This window comes from Juglans regia, chromosome 1 (genome assembly GCF_001411555.2).
Source record: "Juglans regia cultivar Chandler chromosome 1, Walnut 2.0, whole genome shotgun sequence".
Taxonomy (NCBI): domain Eukaryota; kingdom Viridiplantae; phylum Streptophyta; class Magnoliopsida; order Fagales; family Juglandaceae; genus Juglans; species Juglans regia.
The window spans coordinates 6,051,027-6,076,855 of NC_049901.1; the positions used below are offsets into that span (position 1 = coordinate 6,051,027).

The window sequence follows — 25,829 nt, forward strand, 5'->3', positions numbered from 1 at the left end:
AACATTTTCCATCTGGCAAAATCACATACATACGAAATTGGAAGGAAATGGTGTTTCTAGTTTCTACTCCGGAGGTGGCTCGGTCCCCGTTCTGTTGCTGATATTTTTCTGCTACCGATCATGTTCCCAAGACAACATGGATGATGTCGTGTACCACTCACATTTCTATTGTAATTGCTCCTTATTATTCTATCATAAATGAATGTTCCAATTCTCTGAGAAGAAACCTGTGAACCCGGTCCTGATTCCAGTGCCACCCCCATTTTCCGCTCTTTAGAACTCTAAGATGAATTGGAATATTCATATATGATACAATAATATGGAGCAATAACATAAATATGTGGCCTGGCATTTTACCAAAAAGAATACTTGTAGACGACAGTTACATATTGCTCAATTAGCCAAAAAAATGTAATTTAATTTAAAATAATACTAAATAAATTTCTATGATGTATAAGTCATGCACACTTGTTTTATTTTTTTAAAAAGAGTGCATGGATTTAGACAGATTGTAAATATCATTTCTTTTTTATTTAAATTAGCTTGGTTCCATTTGCATGTTAAATACTAATAATTATGAATGTAATCAGTCCGGTCCAGTTTGATTTTGGACAAATTTTGGAATCGAATTGGAATATGCCGGTTTTGAAAATTGAAGAATTGATATGGACTGATTCATTATCGAAATCGAAATTTTCGATTTTTTCGATTTCGATCATGTTCATCTGGTTTATTGTTTACATGTGTAGCACTACATAAGTCTAGTATTATAATTTTTTTAATGCTAAATTTAATTGTTAGAATTTAGTATTTATTTTTAATAATTACTAATTCATAAGTGTCTAATTATACTAGTATAGTATAAGTAATGTCTAACTTATTAATTAGATTTATTTTAGTTATAACTAATAAATTAATAGATATAAATAATAAGATTAAAGTTTTATATTATATTAATTAACAATTAGCATATAATATAAAAAATTAGAAAATATATATAATGATCAGGTTCGACTAAAATCGATTTTAAAAATATGAAAAATGGTGTAGAACCAATTTCGATTCTCAAGAACATATACCGGAACTCACAGTCACCGCTTTTTCGAATTTTTTTTACATCCATACAGATGATTATAGAAAAGAGTAATTCTACTCATCATCCCAACTTTCATCATCCTCCCATCATCCTATGATGTGACATTAAATAATTAAAAATTGTTTATTATATTTTACTTATGAACCTATCATTTAATACCACATCATAAAATGATGGGAGGATAATAGAAGTTAGAATGACGAATAGATTTTTTCTATAGAAAAATGGGGCTACAGTACGGACTAGTGCCATACAAGAAAGATTGTTTAGACCCACAATGAAATGGGCCTAGCGTCTAAGGAAAATTGCCACCTGGACCGTGACAAAATGGGCTTCTACAAGTAATTAGGTCCGGATCTGGGTTGGCTGCATCGCCTTAACGCATCACCGCTTCGGCCGGAGGCATGGAACCAAATCCCTTCGGCCTTTCCCCAAACAGCTCTGTTAAGTTAACAGTAGAGGGTTTAAGTCAAGAAAGAAGACAACGGTAAGTTTTCAAGGCAGTATTTCTTTGCTCCTCCCCCACTTTTGTGGAATTGAGAGAAATGTTGCTTGGACAAGCCGCTACTAGATTGCTCAGAAGAATTCGCTTCCCTTCTCTAACCACCTCACCTGCTTACCGAACAACCCGTAATGTCTTCCCCTTTTCACTCTCCGGTAAGAATTTAATCCACTCTTTCCTTTAATTTTTTGTTTCTACTCTGCTTTTCTAGATAAATAGCTCCGATTGCCAATTAGTTCATTTGACGCGGTTACATTTGCACGCGGATGTTTAAAAATTGGAAGAATATCATGTAAAATTCAATAGTGTGACTGCCTAGTTTTGGCATTGAGTTCACTTGGGATGTTTGCGTTCACTGTGATCGTAACTTCTCGTTTCATTGATTGTTTGGAAATATATAGTTGTATATTCACTAGGAGGCCAATTAGACCATGTCGAATGGTCTAATGGAACTCTGAGATGAATACCTCAATCCCCAGTAGTATCAGTGACTGTGTTGCCCTTACATAATGGAAGCCTGTCAAAATTTGGAATGCGAGGGGGCTGCATGATCTTAATAAGCGGCTCCAAGTAAGAAATTTACTTTGCCAATGGAAGGGGGATGTCATATGTTTACAAGAGACTAAGTTGGAAGCTATTACTAGACAAATCGTTTGCAGTTTATGGAGAGGGCAACATGTCGGGTGGTCTTACCTACCATCAAAAGGAGCATCTGGGGGAGTTCTAATTATGTTTGACACAAGGGTGGTGGAAAGGGTGGAGGAGTGTGTAGGTGATCTTACCGTTGCATGCTCTTTTGTTAATCTAGAAGATGGGTTCAAATGGGCATTTGTTGGTGTTTATGGCCCGAATATTGATTTAGAGAGAATATTGTTGTGGGAAGAATTGGCAGGAGTTATTAGTTGGTGGGAGCTACCAAGTTGCATTGGGGGGGACTTTAACACATCGCGCTTTCCAAGCGAAAGGTCGGGTGTATCTTGTATCACTCCAGCCATGAGAGATTTTTTCTGATTTCATTTAAGAACAGGAGCTTGTGGACATTCCACTATCAGGAGGCACATTTACCTGGTCTAATAACCGAGAATTTCCATCTTGGTTGAGGATTGATAGATTTTTGATAACTCCTGATTGGGAGTCTCACTTCCTAGATGTAATTTAAAAGAAGGTTACCCCGACTATGCTTTGATCATTTTTCCATCATTATAGACTATGGAGGCATCTAAGGGGGCAAAAGGTACTTTAAATTTGAGCATATGTGGATTAAAACTGACGGTTTTGTAGATAGGGCAGACTTTGGTGGACTTCCTACAGTTTCAACGGCTCCCCAAGTTTCATTATGGCTAAGAAGTTGAAAGCGCTGAAACAGGATTTGAAACAATGGAATGAACAAGTTTTTGGCAATGTGCTTCAGCAGAGGCGCGCTCTTGTGGAGGAGTTACAGGGCCTGGAAGGTGAGGAGGAGGCCAGAATTATTTCTGAACATGAAAAAACTCGTAAGAGGCAGGCAGTAGCGGAACTTGAAAGAGTAACTTTGATGGAGGAGATTTCATGGAGACAAAAATTAAGGGTGCTTTGACTAAAGGAGGGGGATAAGTGCACGAAATTCTTTCATAGGATGGCTACTTCCCATAGGAGGAACAATGCTATTGATACACTGATGGTAGATGGGGCAGTTTCTTCGGATCAAATGATAATAAACAACCACATTGAACGATATTATCAACAACTTCTATCAGAAGAGCACATTTGGCGACCGAAAGTGGATGGTTTGTCTTTTTCTACATTAGACCAGCAAAGTGCAGGGTGGCTAGAGAGGCCATTTGAAGAAGAGGAAGTGTGTAGCGTAATTAAAGGTATGACAAGTGACAAGGCTCCCGATCCGGATGGGTTTACATTGGACTTCTTTCAAGCTTGTTGGGAGGTGGTCAAGGAGGATCTTATACAAGTTTTTCATGAATTTCATACTGACGCTAAATTTGAAAAGAGTATTAACGCCACCTTTCTAACCTTCATTCCCAAAAAGGTGGGGTCCAGAGATGTGAAAGACTATCGCCCCATCAGTCTTGTGAATGGGGTGTATAAGATTCTGTTTAAAAGTACTAGCTAATAGATTGAGCTCGGTGGTGGAAAAACTAATTTCAAAGCCGCAAAATGCGTTTGTCAAAGGTAGACAAATCCTTGATTCGGTACTTATTGCAAATGAGGTTTTGAACGGTCGTATGAAGTCTAGAAAACCCGGGTTACTTTGTAAGTTAGACATGGAGAAAGCTTATGACCATGTCAACTGGCAGTTTTTACTTTACTTACTTGACAGATGCGGTTTTGGGAGGAAATGACAGAAATGAATAGAATTTTGTATCTCTTCATTTCGTTTCTCTATATTTGTAAATGGTACACTGGTGGGTTTTTTCAACTCCTCTCTCGGCTTGAGGCAGGGAGACCCGCTTTCTCCTCTCCTTTTTTTTATTTGTCATGGAAACTCTCAGTAAGATGATTAAGGGCCTGGTGGACGGGGGTTTACTCTATGGATTTCCGGTGGGGAATGGCGAGCTCAACATTTTGCACCTGTTATTTGCTGATGACACTCTCATCTCTTGTGACACACATCTTGGTCAGGTTCAAGCCTTGAGAGTGCTACTCCTTTGTTTTGTTGTTGTGTTGTGTTGTGTCAGGGTTGAGCATCAATCTTGCAAAGTCGGAAATAGTGTCTGTGGGGGTTGTCCCCGATGTGGAGATTTTTGTTACTACCTTGGGATGCAAGATATCTTCGCTTCCTATGAAGTATCTTGGCTTACCTTTGGGTGCCTCCTTTAAATCTGAAAGGATTTGGAATGATGTGGTAGAAAGGGTGGAGCGTAGATTGGCTGCTTGGAAGTGGCTATACTTGTGGAAAGGCGGTAGGTTGACTTTGATTAAAAGCACTCTTTTAAACTTACCCACCTACTTTTTGTCTTTGTTTTCGCTTCCCACAAAGGTGGCTAACCGCATTGAGAAGTTACAAATGGATTTCTTATGGAGTGGATTGGGGGAATAGTTCAAATTCCACCTGGTTAATTGATCAACAATTTGTACTCTAATTTCTGGGGGAGGGTTGGAGATCCGCCACTTGATGAAATTCAACTAAGTTCTATTGGGTAAGTGGTTGTGGAGGTACCAAAATGAGAGGGAGGCCTTATGGAAGTCTATTATAGATTCACAGTTCAGGGAAGTTTGGGGAGGATGGTGCTCGAATGAGGTACAAGGCACTCATGGAGTGGGGTTGTAGAAAACATTAGGAGCCTTAGGGGGACCTTTCGAGGACATGAACATTTTGTTATGGGCGATGGTTCGCGTGTTCGTTTTTGGTTTGATAAATGGTGTGGTAACCATTGTCTACGAGATACTTTCAGTGCTCTCTTTGCGCTAGTTAGAGAAAAGGAGGCATCGGTTGCCGACCTTCTGGTTTTTTCGAATGGCACCCCTCAATGAAATATTGACTTCATTAGGGCAGCCCAAGATTAGAAGTTGGAGTCTATTACGAAGTTTTTTGCGACCTTATATTCTGCAAGTATTTAAAGGGGCACAAGAGACAAGATGCTTTGGAATCATTCTAAGAAATGTATTTTCTCTGTCAGTTCTTTTTATCAGAAGCTTACGAACTCCGGAATGTCTATGTTCCCGTGGAAGAGCATTTGACAGACGAAAGCTCATTCAAAAGCAGTTTTTTTTTGTTTGGACAACATCTTTGGACAAGATCCTCACTACAGATAATTTGAGAAAACGACGGGTTATTGTCTTAGATTGATGTTGTATGTGTAAGAAGCATGGGGAGACAGTTGATCATCTGCTTTTACACTGTGAGGTGGCCAAGGTTATGTGGGATGATTTTTTCTCAAGAGTTGGATTGTCTTGGGTTATGCCTTGTAAATTGGTGGATTTCCTCGCAAGCTGGAGAGGACTACACAGCGAATCCCAAGTAGCGGCAATATGAAGATTGGTACCAATATGCATGTGTTGGTGTATTTGGAGAGAGAGAAATGCTAGAAGTTTCGAAGATCAAGAGAGAACAATGGATGAACTAAAACTTTTCTTTTTTAAGTCATTGTTCTTATGGGCAGGGTCATAGTTTGTAACGGACTTAGGCTACGTTTGGGTAGTGAGAATATATGAGAAGTGTTGAGAATGTTTGTGAATAGTTATGAGTAGAGATTGAAGTGGGTTTGTGGGTCACATTGAGAGTATTTTGAGTTGTTTGGATGTATGAAGTATGTTGAGTTGTTGACTTTTGGATAGATAATTGAAAAAAGTGTGGGTCCCATCAATGATTGATTTTTTTTTAATGATGATTTTATTTATATATAATAGTGATAAATATTATAGTGATTTTATTTTATTTTATTTTATATATAATAGTGATAAATATTATAGTGATTTTATTTTTTATTTTTTATTTATAAGTAATAAGGTATTTTATTTATCAAAGAATAGGCATAGCCCCGGTACACTGGAAGTATACATGTGAAATTCTCAAGTTTTTTTATGCATTCTCAAGTTTTGATAGTGATAAATATTATAGTGATTTTTGGAGAGACTTTGGTACGAAGATGGTTAATTGTGTTTGGCATGTGAAGTATTTTCATAAGTACAAGAATACTTGGAAAGTGTTGAGAAGACTTTGCTACCCAAACGTAGCCTAGGTGTCCACGATCTTCTTCTCTCTATTGTAACCTCTAGCTAGGCGTTTTTCATGTATACTTCCTGTGTACTTTGGCTTGGCCTATTTCTATGAATATAATATCTTTGATTACCTATAAAAAAAAGAAAAATTGGATGGCTTTTGGGTTAGAAGATTCGATTAGAAATTTTGTTAATGTGAGACCGCTTTCCGTGTACTCGGGGATCCTATTTTAGTTTTACGTGGCGTTTCTTTTTTGCTGGATTATGCGCTTTAGTAGGCCCATTCTGGCACTGTTTACGATCACTTCCTTAACCCACCTCCCGACAACCCCCCCCCCCCCCCCCCCCCCACAGAAAAAAAAAAAAAGAAGAAAAATGCCGGAAGGGTCTATATGCCTTGAGGATTGTCCTCTATATATCCCTGATTCGGTGCTGTTAGACTTCTTTTGGTTAGAAATAAACTTCCTACTATATGAAAGAGGCGGTTTTTCTTAAAGAAGCATAGTCAAAGGGTTGTGATGATATAAACTTCCTACTTTTTTTTGTTCTTTACTTATAAAAAAAAAAAAATGAAATTCATCTGGTTCATTTCTTGTGATGGTAGAGTTAAAGGAGAAATGGTGGGTTCAACATCCATCTGGTGCATGCGTAATGTACCCATATTTTTTTTTTCATTTTTTCTTATGTCTATGTCTCCAGTTGCGTACATGCAAATGCCGAAGACTATTTTGTTCTCTAGTATTCTTGGTCTATGCAGTTCAGACATATATTCATGCATACTTCTATAATTCATATACACAAATACAAAACATTTTTATAAGTAAAAACAGCGAACATTGCAACTAAGTTTTCTGGAAGCATTCTTGCTTTGTTCATCAGCCCTTTTTATTGCAGAAGAAATGAAATATTCTCATCAATATGGTTCTGGAGGTTATACTCGGAGGATGAGCCAGAGGAACCCTTGTCTATGGATTCTTATTTGTGGGCATGCCGGTATGTTTTTTTTCCCTGCTTATGGTCAGAGAACTGTATGATTATTCATTATGGACTTTTAGTAATAGTTTTCTGGTTATTCTTTAGACTTTGCAATTTGACCGAAACTTCAATTAGAATCATTCTCAAGAACAGACCTTTTGTTCTCGGCATAGAGTAATGATAGATATACGTTTTGGTGCTATTGGTTTTGTAATTTTATGCACAAGTTGTATACTAGCTAAAGCTTGGATTTGGGCGTGGTTTCCTTCAAATGATTTTACATGCTCTAGAGTGATTAAGGTTAAGTGTTTCTAGTGAATATTTTTGTTCTTTGTTTGTTTTTTAGCAAGAAATAAATTCATTAGTAACAAAGTACAATCATGACACAAGTGGATCTCAAAAGTTTCAATCTAAAATTAATCAGATCAATGAAGCCAAAAAAAAAAAAAAAAAAATCACTATAGATTGCCTAAAACATTTCTATAACCATACAAAAGATGTTAAGAACATTGACTTAAGGGAATTTAAAGGAAGCTGAACATATTGAAGAATTCAACTCCAATCAACAATAACCTTTTCCCCTTTTCACTGATTCTCCCTTGTCAAAATCTTCCCTAAAGCTGCTTTCCATATGAAGAATACAACTTCCTGATACTCTTTAACACCCCATATACTTTTCCATGGAAGCATAACAACAATGAATCCTCTTAAAACATTATAATAAGATAGTGCATCAACTTTTATGTTGTGAGTCAACCTCCAACACAGTCTATTCTCCTTTACCTCAGGGATTATAAGACTGCAACAACTTAAACAGAAGAACTCAGAGACTGTATCTCTCAATCTGGTAATGCTCAAATAAATATTTTTTTTTTATAGGTGGTAATGCTCAAATAGAATGAAGATACTATTGTATCCTTTTACAGAAGCGAACAGCCTCTCCCCCTACCCACATATCATCAATTGTTGGGCCATTCAGTTTTATTTGGGGCTCTTACTAGCAATGACAACTTGCTGATAGAATTGTTCATGAGAAAAAAACACTGATATGTGTATTATGTTGATTTGCTCGAAGGAATACTTCTCGGGATAAATGCCAACCCTGTCTTCGCAAAAGACATGCCATCTCAATCAAGTTCTGAAAATGACATTGAGGGGGCTGGCATAATTGGATTACGAAAGGTTGAAGATGGCTCTGTCATATCAAACATACATACATCTAAATGGAGAGTTTTTACAGATAATGGGAGGGATTTATCCTTGCAGGCAAGTATTTCTAAACTAAGTGACTTATTTTTTTCTTGGTTATAATATATCTTTAATTCTTAGAAAATTATTAAAGTTTCATAATTGTTCCTTTAAAATATTTTGTGTCAATTGCTTGGGCTCTTGCCTATTCTTATGATCAATGAAATAAAAACATTTTGTGTCGATTAGTATGTATGTTATCTCAAATGAGTGATTTCAATCTTTTGGCACCACGACATCACATAGAATACACAAAATGTCAACATGTTTTTGTAGTACTAGTACATGACATATAACAAATTGGACAATTAGCCTAGTTAGAAAAACTTAGTTCCCCACACATCTGTATAGTTGTCACCTACACTCTCTCATTTGCCGTTCACCCATATAGTTTTCCTTACCCATAAGATTCTCACGGGGAAAAAAAAATTTCACCTTGTTCCTTGACTTAGTTTTTGTTTATCCAAAACAATTTTTATGGCAGAACAAGTTTCTTCCAATAATGTTCCCGATGTGAATTTGGAACCCTTCATGCCTCAATTTTTCTTCGTTGAGGCGATTAACACTATGGTAGGAACATAAGTTACTTCCAACTTATCCCAAATTTTCTTTGCCGACTTGCAAGTCAGATTCTGTTGAACTCATTTCCATCAAGAGCACAATATAACAAATTTGTAGCCATTGCATTCAATGTTAGAGATTTCTCATCTTCATGATCTGACTCTTTTTCTTCTTTTGTGACCTCTACTCCATCAACTACTTTTGTCGGGATATAAAGTTCTTTTACAACACTTTTTTCAAATTTCTCGACCTTGAGCCTGAAGGAATATTCTCATTCTAGCTTTCCAGAATGTATGATTTCCTCCACAAAATAGTGGAGGCCGACTACTGGATTGACCTTCACCAAACGTAGTTGAAATGTTAGTCATAAGATCTTTAACTCAAAAGATAATTAATCCAACAAAAGAGCCATTACTCTGATACCAATTGTTGCCCAGATGACTAACTCAAGAGGGGGGGTGAATTGGGTTGTTTTAAAAAATTAACAATTATAAATCAACTACACAATATAAAATGTGAATAAAATACTAAGCAACAGTAAATAAAAAGAGTAAGGGTAAGAGAGATGCAAACTCAGTATTTTAACGAGATTCAACCGCACTTCCTACGTCCTTGCCTCAAACTACCCTTTGAGGATTCTCAAATTTATTATTCAACCTCTTTCAGGTGGAGATAGAAACCTATTACACACTTGAGTAATACCGCTTCAAAGAATCCGTGTAGAACACCTTCTACACTTACAATCACCTTACGAGTAGTGATTCAACTATTCTCTGTGTAGAACTCCTACTACACTCACAAAGGTTACACACCCTCTAACTGTTTATACAAAAAGTAAATAAAAAGAGTAAGGGTAAGAGAGATGCAAACTCAGTATTTTAACGAGATTCAACCGCACTTCCTACGTCCTTGCCTCAAACTACCCTTTGAGGATTCTCAAATTTATTATTCAACCTCTTTCAGGTGGAGATAGAAACCTATTACACACTTGAGTAATACCGCTTCAAAGAATCCGTGTAGAACACCTTCTACACTTACAATCACCTTACGAGTAGTGATTCAACTATTCTCTGTGTAGAACTCCTACTACACTCACAAAGGTTACACACCCTCTAACTGCTTATACAAAAGCTGATAGTGGGTAGATTATCAGAGTACACTCCTTAATGAGTGAAATGAAAACAGTACAGAAGAGAAGAGAAGAGAGATTGAAAGCTTTTGATAAATGAATGTTGTAAAGCTTGTAGTTGATGTGTAGTGCGTCATTTTGAAGATCTCAAATAAGCTATTTATAGACGTATGAGACTTCATTTTCAAATTTCAAAATATTCAAATGTCAAAAAGGAGCATCACTCATTTTTCAAATATTTCAAATAAAATTTTCTCCTTTTTGCAATTGTCAAAGACAACATCATTCACTTTTCAAAATTTTCAAACCAAATCTTCTATTTTCTGCATATGTCAAAACGAGCATCAATCACTTTTCAAAATTTTCAAACTTATAATGTACATGTGAGAGATGACAATCATCATTTTTCAAAAATTCAAAATTCAAATTTTTAGTCTTCAAATATATCATTCACATGTGGAAAATGAAATTTGATGCTTTATGAGAAAAATTCTTTTTGAGCCTTAACCTTTTTTCGAATTTTGAAAGAGATGTACAAATTTACTCGAAGGGCTTTATTTGTAAGCTTGTTCCCTTTCTTGCTCATGCTTGATACGTTGATGTGCTTGGCTCAATTATGTGTACAACTTGAGCTTGAGAATCATTTATACTTAAACTTGTTTGTTGTCATCAAAGTCCATATGTAGATATATAATTGTATGATGCTTGAAACTTTGGTTCAACAAAATGTATCATACATGTGAAAAAAAAATCAATTATTTAACTTTCAAACATATCATGCATGTGTGAAAAGGTCAATCAATCATTTCTCAATTTTTCAAGTTTTAAACTTTCAAACATATCATGCACATGTTGAAAAGGACGATCAATCATTTTCAAATTTCAGACTTTCAATTATATCATGCACATGTGAAAAGGACAATTAATCATCTTTCAAATTTTTAAACATATTATGCACATGTGAAAAAAGACCATTTATTTTTCAAATTTCCGAATTTTCAAACATATTATGCACATGTGAAAAAGAATGCAAACTGATTTTTGTGAGTTCTTAAAAGATATTTTTGAGCCTCAAAACTTTTTCAAATTAGTAAGAGATGTACAAAAAGATATTCTTAGAGCTTCATTGGTAGACTTGTGCATTGATTTGTTGATGTCTTTATGATGCAACAGCTTGAGACTTCTTTATGTTCGACTTGTTTGTTGTCATCAAAATCCATAAGCAGCTACGAAATTATATGATGCTTGAAACTTGGGGTCAACAATATGATTTTTAAAAGTTTGGAGGGTTGGTTCGGTACTCAGAAGTCTGCACATATTTTAAGGGTTTAAATTGAATGGTGTCCAATTCTTATTTTTCTGTCATCAAACGTTTATATTTTCATCGTACCATGTGTGTCGTAATGCCAAAAGGCTAAACTGAATCATTTGAGAAAATGCCAGGGCTAAACTGACAAAGTATTTGATTAGGTATTGAACATATAATTTAATCTACTTACAATATTTTGTTTGCTATTCAATGTGGTTTGGTGGACAATCCCGTGATTTTGTTTGTTTATTTGTTTGGTTCATATTCATTAGGGAAAGCTTGATGAAGCTGAAAGGTACTTTTTTTCTGCGCTACAAGAAGCTAAAGAAGGTTTTGGGGAGAGGGATCCTCATGTTGCATCTGCATGCAACAATCTGGTGGGTTTGCCATTGAGATGCTTCAATTCATCTAGTTGTGTTTCCTTGGTTATAGATATGTAAAATAGTAGAAGTTGCGAGGAATGCATCTGGAGACAACTTTGACAAAAAGTCACTGTTCTTTGTCATTGTTTCAGGCAGAGCTGTACAGAGTTAAGAAGGAATTTGTTAAAGCAGAACCATTGTATTTGGAGGCCATAAAGATACTGGAGGAATCATTTGGTTCTGAGGATATTCGGTATGCCCTGGTTGCATTTACGATTATCACTTACTGAAAAAGGATGTACAGGGAATGCATAATGGAGGAAAAGGATGTAGATTTGCTGGGTTTGGTACTTAGCGGAACTGTCCTCTACGGAGAGTATGAAATTGAGTTGACTATGTTCTAATTTCATGGTCTGCACAAACCACTTTGATTATGGAATAATCCACATCATTGTTACTTTGATTGTAATGAAGGACTCTCTTTTTAATTCAAAAAGGCCAATTGTGTGACTATGCATTTTATTAAAATTAATTAGATGGACCAGAATATTACTGAGTGCAAAGTGGTATCATCAGTATTCCTAAACCACCACAGGTCCTTTATGTATAGGGCTCAAAATTGAACTTTGGGTGTCACTATTCTAGGCAATGCCATTGTTATTTCTAATTTTTTTAATTGATCATAATGATTTCAGGTCAAGTATTTAAATCTCTGCCTTACGATTCTAGGTTTGCCATATCAATGAGATTACTAGGGCAGTTAGCTGCTCGTGCTCGTGCTCGTGTTTTTATGTTGAGTTTCATTCTATAGGCAGTTAGGTTCATAAAAGTGATACGAGTTACCCTGATATATCTATGTATGCATGCACGAATGCAGTTACACGTGTAATAATGCGAATAATGTATAGTTGTGCCTTTTTTCATCTACATTGCTTCAATGTCCATGAACGCAGTTTGACAATACCTTCTCTCTGATCAACAGTATTTACACAGATATGCTAGATAATAAAACCATTATCTTGTTCAATATGTTGCATCGTTGAATGCTCAGCTGAGCACTGAACCTGTTATCATTGATATAGTGTGGGAGCTGCTTTTCGTAACCTTGGGCAGTTTTATCTAGTGCAGCGGAAGCTGGACGAAGCTCATGTCTGCTATGAGGTAATGAAATAATTACAATCATCACAGGCTCAGATCTTTTGGGAGATTTGCATTGAATTTATGCATTTTGTGGCAGTCTTTCTTTTGGTTTACGAAGTTGACTGCTCTGATTTAGTTATCCTGCACATTTATTGGATATTTATGTTAATTTATTTTTCCCATGCATATGTTTCTGAGATGCCACCCACGTAATCTCTCAAACAGATACATTTATAATGTTTTCATTTATGACTGCTAAGATTTAGTATTGTTTTTTACTGACAACTTGTGCCGCTGTTTTTCTTTGGTCGTGTGATGTTTCTCTCAACAGCGTGCTCTAAAGGTATGAATCATAAATATATTCTGTGATAATTGCAACTTAAAGTCTTTTTTCCTCATCAAATTCCTATTCTGTTTTTCCCATATATATTGTTAGTGTTTTAGGCTCATGGTTAACATGTCATCTCAATATAACCTTATAATCATTCAGATACAGGGGCGTGTTCTGGGACATGACCATGCAGACTATTCAGATACTATGTATCATCTTGGAACGGTACATTTTAAAGCTTTGGGTCATACTGTTGCTTCTATTGGAGTCTTATGTTTTACTTTTTAACAGATAAATAAAATTATCAAGTTACGTTCATTTTGCTGCTATGATGTTCTCTGCTGCAAGAGAGGGATCCAAGTTGATAGATTTCAATGCAGTTATTATCTTTTTCCACATATACTGTGTATTTTGATATTTTGGTTGCCTTAAATTCAAGGTAATGATAGATGTTGAGGGTATGTGACTTCAAATTTTCGTGTATGCAGTTTTGGTATGTTTAATAAGTATACTGGTTGAGTAAATAAATTTGAATACCATTTCTGACAAGAACTTTTTGAAGGATTTGCCAAAAATTCTTTTAATTATATGCTTACTGCACATTGGATCCTTGGGGGTGAAGCATGAGACCTTCCTATTGTGTAGAAGATGATACAGCCATATAGTTATTGAACTATTTTTTTAATAAGTCCATATAATTATCGAACTTACTATATTATACCCACGTTTCTCGCTATATTCAGTTGCGTTGATACATTTTAAAACAATTTGCTCCAAAATAAGGCTCTCCACACTTAAAAAAAGGCTTTTTACTGGTTCGAAACACATCAATTCACCATTTCTGATGAATATATTTACTTATAAAAAAAAAAAAGGCTTTTTACGAAGGCATGATACTGACTTATTATTTTGCTTACTTTCTAAGTAAATTTAGTTTGAACAAGTTTGTTAAAGCATCTGCACAAATGGCACCAAATCAATTTGGGATTTTCTAACCCATTCTCTCAGGTGTCGTCCCCAACACAGACTTGTTTAGCATATGGAGCCAGGAAACAAACAAACCATATCTTGCTGACATTGAGTTATGGGTCTAGTTATAAGTGATTCTTTAATTACAATTATGGGATCAAAGGTGCATGGTAAACAAAATGAAATATTTAATTTTCATGCCATGTTGACCTTAAATCTAAACCCGTAGCTTCTGGTTTCCTGTACATTTTTATTTTGTTAATCTTTTCTTCTTTATTGTATGTTTTAAGTGTATATGAGTGACATGAATGCAATGTAATTTTAAGTACAGGTACTATATCTTCAAGGAAAAGAGAAGGATTCTGAGGCCTTGATTCAGAATTCCATAAGGATACTGGAGGTGCATCATTATTTTTCTTGAAACTAGCAGTAATCATGGGCATTTTCTGTTTCAGATTCACTTCTCTCATTCTTACCATGAAGTTTTGTTTGATTATGTAGGAAGGTGGGCAAGGGGAATCTTTGATGTGTCTCAAGAGATTGTGGTATCTGTCTCAGGTTGTCCTCACCTTCATTCTTGTGACTTTTTGGACAGACGTACAGACCTATTGTAGATCTCTTCTGTACATGCAACTAACTGTATTAGAAAATATCCCTGCCTCCCAAAAATAATGTCTTCCTTCCCAAGATGTCCAAATAAGTGTCCACTATCGAACATTAAAAAACACAATTGTCCAATTTCTTATATTACTTTTATCTTTTTAAAAAGTAAAGTTTCATTAGAAGCTGCGTCTACCTCTAACATGCATTAAAGAGCATTCGAGGAAGATATTATTTTTATTATTGTTCATTATTATTCATGTTATTTGGACCAAAGATGTCTTGTTTGAGACAGAGAGTGTTTCTGATGTTAAGTGACGAATATAAATATTAGAGTATGTTGTATCTATCACATTGAAACTATCAATTGAAGGTGTGGTTTAATTGTTGTCTCATTAAGGGTTTAAGAATGTGCATATGATAATTTTGTTGGGAATTGAGGAGAATTGGTTTTTTACAGGCACATTTTAACTCCTAGATTGAGGCACCTTGAGATGTAAGGTTGTTGGGATCCTCTATAGATTGGTCTAGTCTAAGTAAAATCTAGGTTTATCTTCTAGTTTAATTTTACTTGTAAGCTGGCGGTTTTGTTTTATGAAAACTGTTTTCCAGAGTCGGTCTCGATTTTCTGGACATAGAAAGTCATTCATGGATTAATTTGCTCGGAGATGGTTTTGGTTGTCTTCTTGCTGGTTTCTTATGGCCTTTAACTTCATTCTACTAGTCAGTTTCTAATCCTTATGGTTTTTAATATTATAGTCCTAGTCCTATAAGAATTTAATAATATTAGACAATTTATATGCAGTGTGATTCATTGGATGTCTTAACTAGTGAGAAGGCATTTTGGGTAGTCATTGGCAATGCATTAAGGTTGATTGGGAGAAGTTTTCTGGTTTTGTTGAGTATGTGGTAGGGATATGGCTTGGTGAATGGCGTAGGGATGGTGCCATAATGGAGCTGCTCCAGATTTGCCCTTGATACCTGAGGATAAAGATGCGCTTATAAAAAAAAAATGAGGATAAAGATGATACGATTTATGCTTTATTGATGTTTCATGTGCAAATGTAGGGGGGAGTTGGGGTTCAATTGGTTCAGGTCTGTATCAGTTGGAAAGGTGTGTTTTTCTTCATATAGAATGCAGTCCCCTTTTGGCTTATGTTGACGATTTGGTGAAAGAGGAACGATCAAGATTAAACATGTTGAGATACCTATATTTGAGCTTAAAATTTTATTTCTGATATCTTTTGTATGAATGGATACTTGCCTTTGGCAGTATTCCTATTTCTACTCTGTTATAAGTGATAATTAAATATTACGTTGTAATTCTGAGGTGGAACCTTTTGTACTTGTAAAAATAAATAAAAATCCCATGGTGAACCTTTTGTATTCGTTCTGTGTGCACTAGTATTAGCCTCTCGGATGTTTTTAGAAACAAACCAATCCCTTGTCTTACTATAATCATTTGTGCTTTTTTATTTTTACACCCATGTGAAACTTGTGTTCATCCAGTTTATACTCTCCACCTTGTTTGGTTTCTTTACTTCTCAATCTTCTGCAGAAGTCTATTTATGTCTTATGAATTTTTATTTTTTTTGTATTTAGGTATATCTGAAGTCTAATCATCCTGCAGAGGCTGAGAATTTGCAGAGAAAGATTCTGCACATAATGGAATTATCAAAGGTTTAATTTATTTTCTTTTCCTCCTAAATATGCTATATTTTGTCTTGTTGATGCTGTGTGCCTTGGTTGATGGTTTGCTGGAGATCTCTTTTTTTTTTTATTTTTTTATTAGTAATAAGATTATATAGAAAAACAAAAGGGCATACCCCTGGTACACGAGATATAAATCGGATACACACAGAAAGAAAGGAGCAAGCAATTGTGATCACAACAATAATGATTATATTTAAGCAATGATTCTTAAGTTCCTTCCATAGCCCTATCATTTTGATTACTGGTGCCTTCAATTACTTCATACAATGGGATGAGGTATATTTTAGTGGAAAATTGTGTTATAACCTTTCATGCCTGTGTGAAGTTGGTTTGTCTCAAAGCACAAATAGCTGCGTTCTACATATGTATCTTTGCATCCATGGGTGTGTATATATAGATATTTTTGTATTTAAATGTACACTTGTGAGTATGCGTGTCCGAGTGTTAAGTCTATTTTAACTTTACTTGTTTTGATAATTTTTAACCTTGTTATTGTTCATGTAAGACAGGGATGGAATTCGTTGGACACTATTGTTGCAGCTGAGGGGCTTGCCCTGACCCTACAATCTGTTGGGAACTTAAAGGAAGCACGGGAGCTACTTGAAAGGTCAATAGTTAAGTACATAACTATCCAAAACAGTAATTTCCTGATGATTCCAAATGATAAGAGTTTCTTATCCTTGTAGGTGCCTAGATGCCCGTAAAACATTACTTTCAGAAGACCATATTCAGGTCTGCTGTTTTTACAGCTTGAGTTCATATAATATGTTGTCAAACTTGGATTTTTGTAATTTGCACAATTTAACTGATTTATAGACTTCTTGTCGTTGTATCTGTAGTTTTCTTTCCTATATCTCCTCACATCTTGCCACGTTTCAATAATGATTCTTGTTTAATAAAAAGGATGAACACTTTCCAGAAATGTTCTGCAATGCATCTGGTTCCACAAAAAAAATTTAAAAAGAAGAAGATAAGACTTACGTAAATGCCAAGATAAAATGGCAAGATAAGGCTATAAATGATGAATCAAATCTATCGGGGGAAAAATATATGCAACCACGTGTTAAAACAACCTGGTATCAAGACACAAATCTACCGATTTTTGTGCAAAGGAATTATGCAAATTTTGTTTACTTAATGGGAATTTGTTACAATTTGTTAATTGTACAAGTTTAGAAAATTATCAAGCTTTACGATTGTTTTTCATGAGCAGAGAGCTGGCATTATGTGCCTGCTAGCTGTGACCAATTGTGCAATTTTAAAAGGTATAGAGATAGAAGTGGGGTTGTGAGGAAGAAAGTGGGAGAAATGCGGTCAGTGTAGAGAGACTGAATTTTAATACCATGATTACTTGATTGTTTTACTATCAAAATGACCAAGCTTCCAAAGTGGAATGTATTTTCATGAAACCCAACTTAGTTTTGCCAGTTAACAATAACAGTGATAACTGATCTCACTGAAGAGAAGGTGGATCCGTTATACCTAATATTTTAAACTAGCATTTTCCTTAAAATATAGCATTGAGATTTATTTTGTTGTTTTGAGAGTTTCAAGGAGTTTTGTGCACTTATGGTTGAAAAAACTAAGTTTGAGTTTGTACTTAGTGGAATGACTACATGTCGATTTTACTAACAAAAATGTTTCACTTTTCTATGTTCATAACCAGCAGATTCTCTACATTGTTCCTTCTGCTAAGTTCTGCCAGCAATTTGCATCACTCTATGTCTGGTTTTGCTCTTGCTGGTGGTTGCTATGCATACAGTTGGAAATGACTCCATAAACATTTTGACAGCATTTGCTTTGGGTTCTATATGATGACCAACTCGGATTTCTTTTGACTATTACTTAAGTTCCCGCATGTAAAATTTAATTAACGTTGACCTCTTTACTGTGAATGTCTCGATGATTATATGAAATTCAGCAGTTTGGTGATTTTCTTTTTATGTTGATATCCAAGCTGATGCCTAAACTCATTTGTTTCATTTAGTTATTATTTGAACCACTACCTATTCTCTTTTTTCTCCTGTTTGTTGATAATACGAATGCTACGAGGAAAATATATCATACCTCTTGAATGAGGCTTTCTCTCTTCCTCCATCGGCAGATTGGTGCCAACATGCTTCACATTGCTAGAGTGGCAATGCTTAATTCCAACCAATTGAGGAAATTGGGTATTTCTGGAGCGAGCGAGGAGCTTGAAAAGGCAAAGGATCTTTTAGACAATTCGATAAGGTTTGTGTTCTTTTCCCACTATATAAGTATATCTCAGGTTAGGGTAGTATCAAAGTTAAGCTGCTATTCGTTCTTTGAATTGTTTTCATAGTACCATGATTACTACTATTCTTTTCAAACTTCTTCATTTGTACCTTTTTCCTGCTAAAGGCTTCACTGCCTATTACCATGAAGTTTACTTCTTATTGGTGTTTTAATTATGTGTAATAGAGAAAACAGAAGGGGATTGATTCTCGTGATGTTCATAATAATGAGAGAGAGAGAGAGAGAGAGAGAGAGAAGGCTTTGTACTAAATTAGAAAAATTATATAAGATATTCATCCTCCATGTCGTTTGAAAATATGAAATTGCTACTTGAAAAGAAAAACACATACCGCAGTTTGATTCTTTATATGGGATTTAAACAACACAACCTCAGTTCTGTTTGATAACATGTTAACTCAAGAAGGGGAAAAAAATGCTTACGTTGCTAATTTCATCAATACCTGTTCCTCTGTCCCATATTGTTTGTCATGTTTAGAAAATCTAAGGTACATCATTAATTGTATCATATTTAAAAGAAAAGGGTACAATTTTCCAAAGCCACCCTCCTTATTTGAACTTAAATAAAGCGAATGAAAAAAGGCATGTTCATTTTTTAATTGAGTCGAAGTGAAATTATGAAAATTATTGAAGTTATTTCCATTGACTTTTTTGAGTGGAAAATATTATCCTAAAAAGGAATAGAGGACCAACAATTTGGTACAAAGTCAGCAAAAGGAAGGGGGAAATAGGAAAAAAGATAACTTCTGTAGTGCTTACATACCTTGCAATGTAGTATTTTTTGCCTAATTTTTTGATAGGATTGTGTAAGTTTTTAAGCTTTTTGAAATTGATGCATTTGTTATAGCACTTGAGCTCGAGAATCTCATGGAATCAGAATTTGCAATCTATGGGATAAGCAATCCAACGTAAATGAACTTGATTTGCAATTTTGCACACCTTTTCTTTGATATTTTACATCTTGGCGGTGGTAAATCTGCTCCATTCATAGATGACCAAGAGTGAGAGTTTCTTTAACTTTATTTCAAGACTGTCCCCACATGTCAAAACCATAATTTTTTAATTTAAACATTTTTGCTTGAGGATGAGCAACCTGTGCCCCAAGTCCCAGCTTTAAAATTTACGGTCTCTTCAAGAAGTCAATTATATATCTTCTAGTACAAAAACGTCACTATCTATGGACAGACTGTACTTTTGATATCATAAGCTGTTTATCCTTCACTTGCGTATGCCAGCGAGTTCCTGAAAAAATACTGCTATTTTTTACTGTGATGTAAGTTTCCAGCATGCTTCACTCTTTTTTTCTTTTTGAAAAAATCAGCATGTTGCCAAATCTTGTAAATTTGCTCATATCTTTTTTCCCTAGATTCCCTCCTGTTGTGTTGATTCTTACAGATTGATTGGTCATGCTGCTCTGTTTTCATGATAGGATAGCAAGGCAAGTTTTAGATAAATTGAGTAAACAGAAAGGCAACTTGAGGAGTTATGGTGCACCTGGAGAAACAAGGAAGGATGCTCGCGTGGCATTGATCATACTGGTCAGTTCTCTATACTTTTTCTGAGATATTTTTTCATAGAAATTCTGTTTTGGTTTTCAAGGTTCTCCCTGCTTTTTTTTTTTTTTCTTGTTCTTGATTAGCAGCCAGAAGCTGCATTTGATGTTAACTTTTTAATCTTGACTACTGAAACTCTTGTTTAGAATGATTTCATTATATTCTTCTTATTGGTTAATATTCATATATATATATATATATATATATATATTTGTTTTTTTGCATATTGGTTCTGCTTTATACAAGGTAGACAAGGTAATGACTCCCATCGAACCAGATAATATGATGGGAACATCTGTGGTTTATAAGCTTTATAGGTGTATAAATGTATGTGTACACGAGCGCGCGTATATATATATATATATATATATGCCCTTTATATGATTACCTCCTCATCCAGATTAAGTTACCTTTCTGGTGAGGTGCATTTTATATCCAAGAACGGTGGATTGACAAACAGAAATGCTAATGCTGTCACTAATCTAGAAACGGATTTAAGTTCCATAAAAGTTAGAAGCATTGCTAGATTTAGAGGTGCAATAAATGAAGCTGTAACGGCATTCAAAAGCTGCACCGAAGTAATACACAAGTATAGAGATATGGGGTACCTAACCTGTAGCCGTAATCATTTGGATAATATCAACTCCTCTCAGAATCACTCCCAAGCTGGCAATAGGTGGTGAACATAAAACTTGAGAACCTTCAAGGTGCTGTTCATGGGAAAAAGTTCTGAAACAGCATAAATTATGTGGGTTCATATAACTGCAACATATGAATATATCAAAACATGTTGTCGCATGATAAAAACAAAGCCGCCCAGAATGCTGTCTCTCTCTCTCTATATATATATGCTTATTGATTGACTATTGTAGTTGTCTCGTGGGTTTGAATGGTTATTATTTTTTTTTGAGGTCCCTTGCTATTAAAGTGATATGTGCGTGATGCTGATATTCTGCCATCTAGAATAACTAAAAGGCCCAAGTTAGTGGTCTTGGATGCCGAATGGGTACTGTTTGAGTATTGCAGCTTTTGCTTGAGTTCATATTGTTTAGTATTTTTGGATCTGACGCCACTGGAAGTAATATATGATGTCACACTATCAATTGTTAGTGTGGAATAGATTGAAAGATAAAAATAAAACACATTAATGTAGTCATCTTAGATGTATAATATAGCTTGGTTCTAACTCTTGACATTACCTTGTATGGTTGCTAGAACTTCCAATATGAAATTGATGAATTTGTTGTACTGCTTGCAGTTGCAATCACTCAATGCTCTCGGGCTCCTACAGATTACCAAGCAAGAAGATTCACAGGTTAGTAATCAAGACTTTTTACAATCTTTAACAGCTTTTGTTTACTGTTCATTAGCGTTTTGGACAATAGGAGCCCTTGTTTTTAACTGCTTTTGTTTGAAGAATTTGGTTTCTCTCTTTTCATGAGGAGCTTTGCCAGGATATTCCCTTTCAAGAAAAATCTAGCTAAATTCCTCGTGCTTGAATATTCAGCTAGCTACTACAACTCTGAAAGATTGATGCATAACTGCTGAAGATCCTGAATCTATAAAAGAAGCTCACAAAAAGATGCAAAGAGAACTGGAAAAGAAGATACATATGGTTGGCCATATGCAAAATCTTTTCCAGGTCTCGCATAACTTTTGAAAGAGGCTTAAGGTGGAAGTCAAACATACAAATTTGAATGCTATCACTTACTTGCTTTTGGAACACTAACCACCTATTTTATGGTTTGTCAAGGTTCACCCTCATCCTAGAATCCTTTCAAATCACTGTAACCTAACTATATTGTCTCAGCTAGGAGCACATTATGTCAAAGAAGAGCAGAATATTATCGTCAAATCTTGATTGGCTTATTGGAGAAAGTTTTGCCCTCTGCTATAGAACCCTCTACCAATAACCTTCTTTGACCACATAATGGTTCTGTATTCACTTTAGATAGTACGGGTGATTCCTTATTGTTATTGAATTGCTGAATCTTTGAAAGTTTGCTTTCAACTTCCATTGGTCTCATACTTATCTGTGCTTTACATTTTTATTGATTCTAGCAAGGAATTAGCTTCTTGCAAAAGAAAGCTGCTGTACTCAAGGAGTGAAAGGAATCCCACTTTCCTTCACTATTTCTATTGTTAAAAAGCCTATAGAATCAAATCTTCTATCCTCGACCCGACTTCCAATTATTTGGTGATGAATATTTTGTTACTGCCTCTTGAGAGAGTCATAAGCGGCAAATCTTTGTAGATGACCGCACACAGGTGTGTGTGTGTGCACTCATGTTTTTCTTAACTTATTATACTTGTCCATCCGTGTCATAATATTTCTTTGACTAGCTTCTTTTTCTTCATGATTATATCTAATTAGTCAATGTCGGGACTGAGATTGATAGTGCTAGAGCCAACAACTGAGATGGATAGTGCTAGAGCTGACAACTCTGGTGAGGAAACCATTAGCTGGGGTTACACTTTTGAGGTGAATCATCAGGATGATAATTTGAAAGAGAAGTAGATGAATCAGCCATAGGTTTAATTGCTCCAGAATTGATGACCCGCAGGTTGCAAGTGGAGAATAAAGTTATAGATGCCTTATCTGACTTGGGTTGGCGGCACTCCATGGAAATGGAAATTGAAATGACTGCTTTTCCTTAGAGTGAGGCTTGGGAAAGGGTCATTACTGTGGCATTTTTTCTGATCCTTTTGATAGTGTGCCAAACATCTTCCTATGATTGTTTTGTTTTAAGTAATTTATTCCAAATGGATGAACCAATGTTACATTTCTGTTATGGAACAGGAGCATTTACCTGTTGCTGAAGCCGATAATGCACTTTTCCAATGCATTTCCGCTTACAAAGAGGTACACTTTGGCCGTTGAACATTTTAAATACTTTGGATGAAAGGAACTAATACGATTTGACCATGCCAGGAAGTGATGTTTTCCCTACTGAAGTTGTGTAATGTTAAAAGTTAGTCTTTGTCATTTTGCTAGTTGGGAACATAAATTCTCATTTATGTGTGGTGTTCTCATTTTGGCTTGATTTATGAATGTAGTAGGAAACAGCTAATACATTAAGTGAGAATACTGGTGAATTTTTTTTTCATTATTCAGAGTAATTTATTTGTGGTGTTCTCATTTTTGGAACATAAATTCCTTCTGATTGCAGATATTTTTGCTTAAATTAGCCTTTTGAAGTGTTTAGATTTTGATACAAGCCATAGGTATCTGTTTCTGAATGAAGATATTGGCTTGATTTATGAATGTAGAAGGAAAAATGCTAAAGTTTGGGCGTGTTTCTCTGCAGTTTGAAACCGTGAAGTCTATTTCTGACTCCCCTGAAGTAAAGGCCGAGTATCTTTCCTGTTTGAAGCATCTTTCAAGCTTGATGCGCAATAGCAGTACCAATGGGACACGAACATTTAAAGGAGCAACTTTACAAAATCTGGAAGATGAAATCAAGTGTGTTGAATCTGAAATTTCACCTTACAGGAAACATAAAAACGAAGCCGGAAGCTGATTATGGCAGCAATAGCGGCAGTTACTGCCGGAAAATCATCTGAAGGAGTAGGTCCAGTACTTATGCCACCTGCCATGCACAAATGAACATAAATGGTTCCTCTATATTATATTGTGATAAGTCATAATTTATTGGTGATAAAAGTAGATGCTGCCTAGGTACACATGAAGTATACAAGAGACACCTATACCTTCTTATTAGCAAGTGGGGTTTTTGCGCGAAGTTTACAGGATTCTAATACACGAGGCACATGAAATTGTATCTGTTGTTTGCTTGCCAACTTTTAGAACATAATTTGAAGTTTGAAATAAAAAAAAAATAATTTCAGATCCTGATTATTATAGTTCGATTTAAATCATAGTAATCATGTTTCAGAAGCAGCACAAGGTCACCTGATGCTGTACGATTGAAATTGCACTTTCAATCTTGTTGACTGGAGACGAGATAAATTCATTGATGTTTATTTTATTCAACTTTTTGACTAATATTCCCAGCAAAAACTACTATTAACTGAGCAAGGTGGCTCGATGTATATGGTTAATTGTTATAGGGTGAATAAAGGTTATAACCCTTAGGGATGACATTTTATTCCACCCTATCAGAAGCAAACCTCGCTCTGGATGGGGTGAGTTTTTCTGTCCTATTAAAGTGATGGGTGGGTATAAATTTTATTACTAATTTACTAGAATGCGACTTGGATTCTGTACCTTGATATAAGTTTTGAGAAATGATATCTGGTCTTAATAAGTTCTGCAAACTCATTTTAAAAAAATAGATAAAACTGATACTCATGTGAAAAAATTATTTTTTTAATAATAAATTCTATTTTTTTTTCTAAAGAAGTACATAAGACTTGCACATTCTGGGATTTATAAGTTTTAGATATTTTAAAAAATGGATTTGTTATATATCAGTTACTATTCATCCTCACACTCCACATCTAACAATTTTTTCTTTTTTCTCTTCCTAAGGTGTGGGGTGTGAGGGTGAATAGTAGTTGATGACAAAGATTATCCTTTAAAAAATACTGCTCGTGAATGTGTGTATCTCATGCCATTGCTTGTCATTGTATATCTTCTCTCTGTGGGTAGTCTGCTGGTCAGTTGATAGCTTTGACATGGTAACCTTGTCTCACATCGATGTTGACCCTAGTGGCTGGATGTGTGTGCAGTGTTGGTGCAAGGTGTCCCTTGCGTGGCTTCATCCTCGAGCAGGAAATTATCACCAATTAACATGGTAATGGTTTTTTAGTTAAGATAATCTACGTATTCTAGATTATCTAGACGGTGGAATTCTTGAAATCTCAACCATTGTTTGAGACTAAATGGTTAGGATTTTGTTATCTATGACAATTACTACCTTTAAGAACTATAGGATGACAAAATCTATTAAGAACTCTACGCCATTCTTATCCTAATCAATTTTGGGTTTTTGGTCGTTGAATTGGGGTATTGCCATGGGGCGGATTGAGTCTTGGACGGATTTTTGTTATTTCTAGAAGTTTTGATTTGTGAGTACGCTGGGATTCCCATGGGGCTGGATTTTTCCTATTTTCTAATATTAGAACTGGAGGCGTGTTAGAACTTAGGAAGGGTTCCTTTGTCGTCCCCTGCTCGAAATCCTCAAAATAAAAGGAAACGACTACCCATCCAAATCAACATGATATCCTCCAAAACATATGGGCTTAGCGTCAAACATATTCAAGACCCTGATATTTATTATAATTTATGCCATTTGTCTTCTTTTTAATTATCATTATTAACTAATCTTTTCTCCTTTGAAAACCCACTGAAATGAAAAAAGAACATTTTGCACTTCATGCGAGGGACTGCCAGTGCCATGGATGGTGGACCGCGCGCACTCGAGTCTCATAGTACGTTTGTGCTACGT

The 25,829-nt window shown here is 35.4% G+C and overlaps 1 protein-coding gene across 2 annotated transcripts; it reads left to right on the plus strand.

The window, feature by feature from the left end:
- The first annotated feature begins 1,487 nt into the window (after positions 1-1,487).
- On the plus strand, positions 1,488-24,271 carry LOC108988098. 2 transcript variants are annotated; one of them, XR_001995617.2, is made up of 18 exons: positions 1,488-1,753; positions 7,149-7,247; positions 8,305-8,495; positions 11,749-11,853; positions 11,991-12,091; positions 12,921-12,999; positions 13,310-13,321; positions 13,469-13,534; positions 14,610-14,678; positions 14,780-14,836; positions 16,481-16,558; positions 17,101-17,198; positions 17,278-17,323; positions 18,696-18,823; positions 20,295-20,403; positions 21,677-21,733; positions 22,480-22,686; positions 23,219-23,278. XR_001995617.2 is itself a non-coding variant. In XM_018961215.2 (18 exons), exons 1-18 carry the CDS (start codon positions 1,642-1,644, stop codon positions 23,937-23,939), a joined length of 1,683 nt encoding a protein of 560 aa, XP_018816760.1. In that variant the 5' UTR covers positions 1,490-1,641; the 3' UTR covers positions 23,940-24,271. The 2 variants fall into 2 exon arrangements, 1 of the variants encoding a protein (XP_018816760.1); XM_018961215.2 differs by lacking the exon at positions 22,480-22,686 and adding an exon at positions 23,727-24,271 and having other exon boundaries at positions 1,490-1,753; positions 23,219-23,281.
- Positions 24,272-25,829: the final 1,558 nt, after the last annotated feature.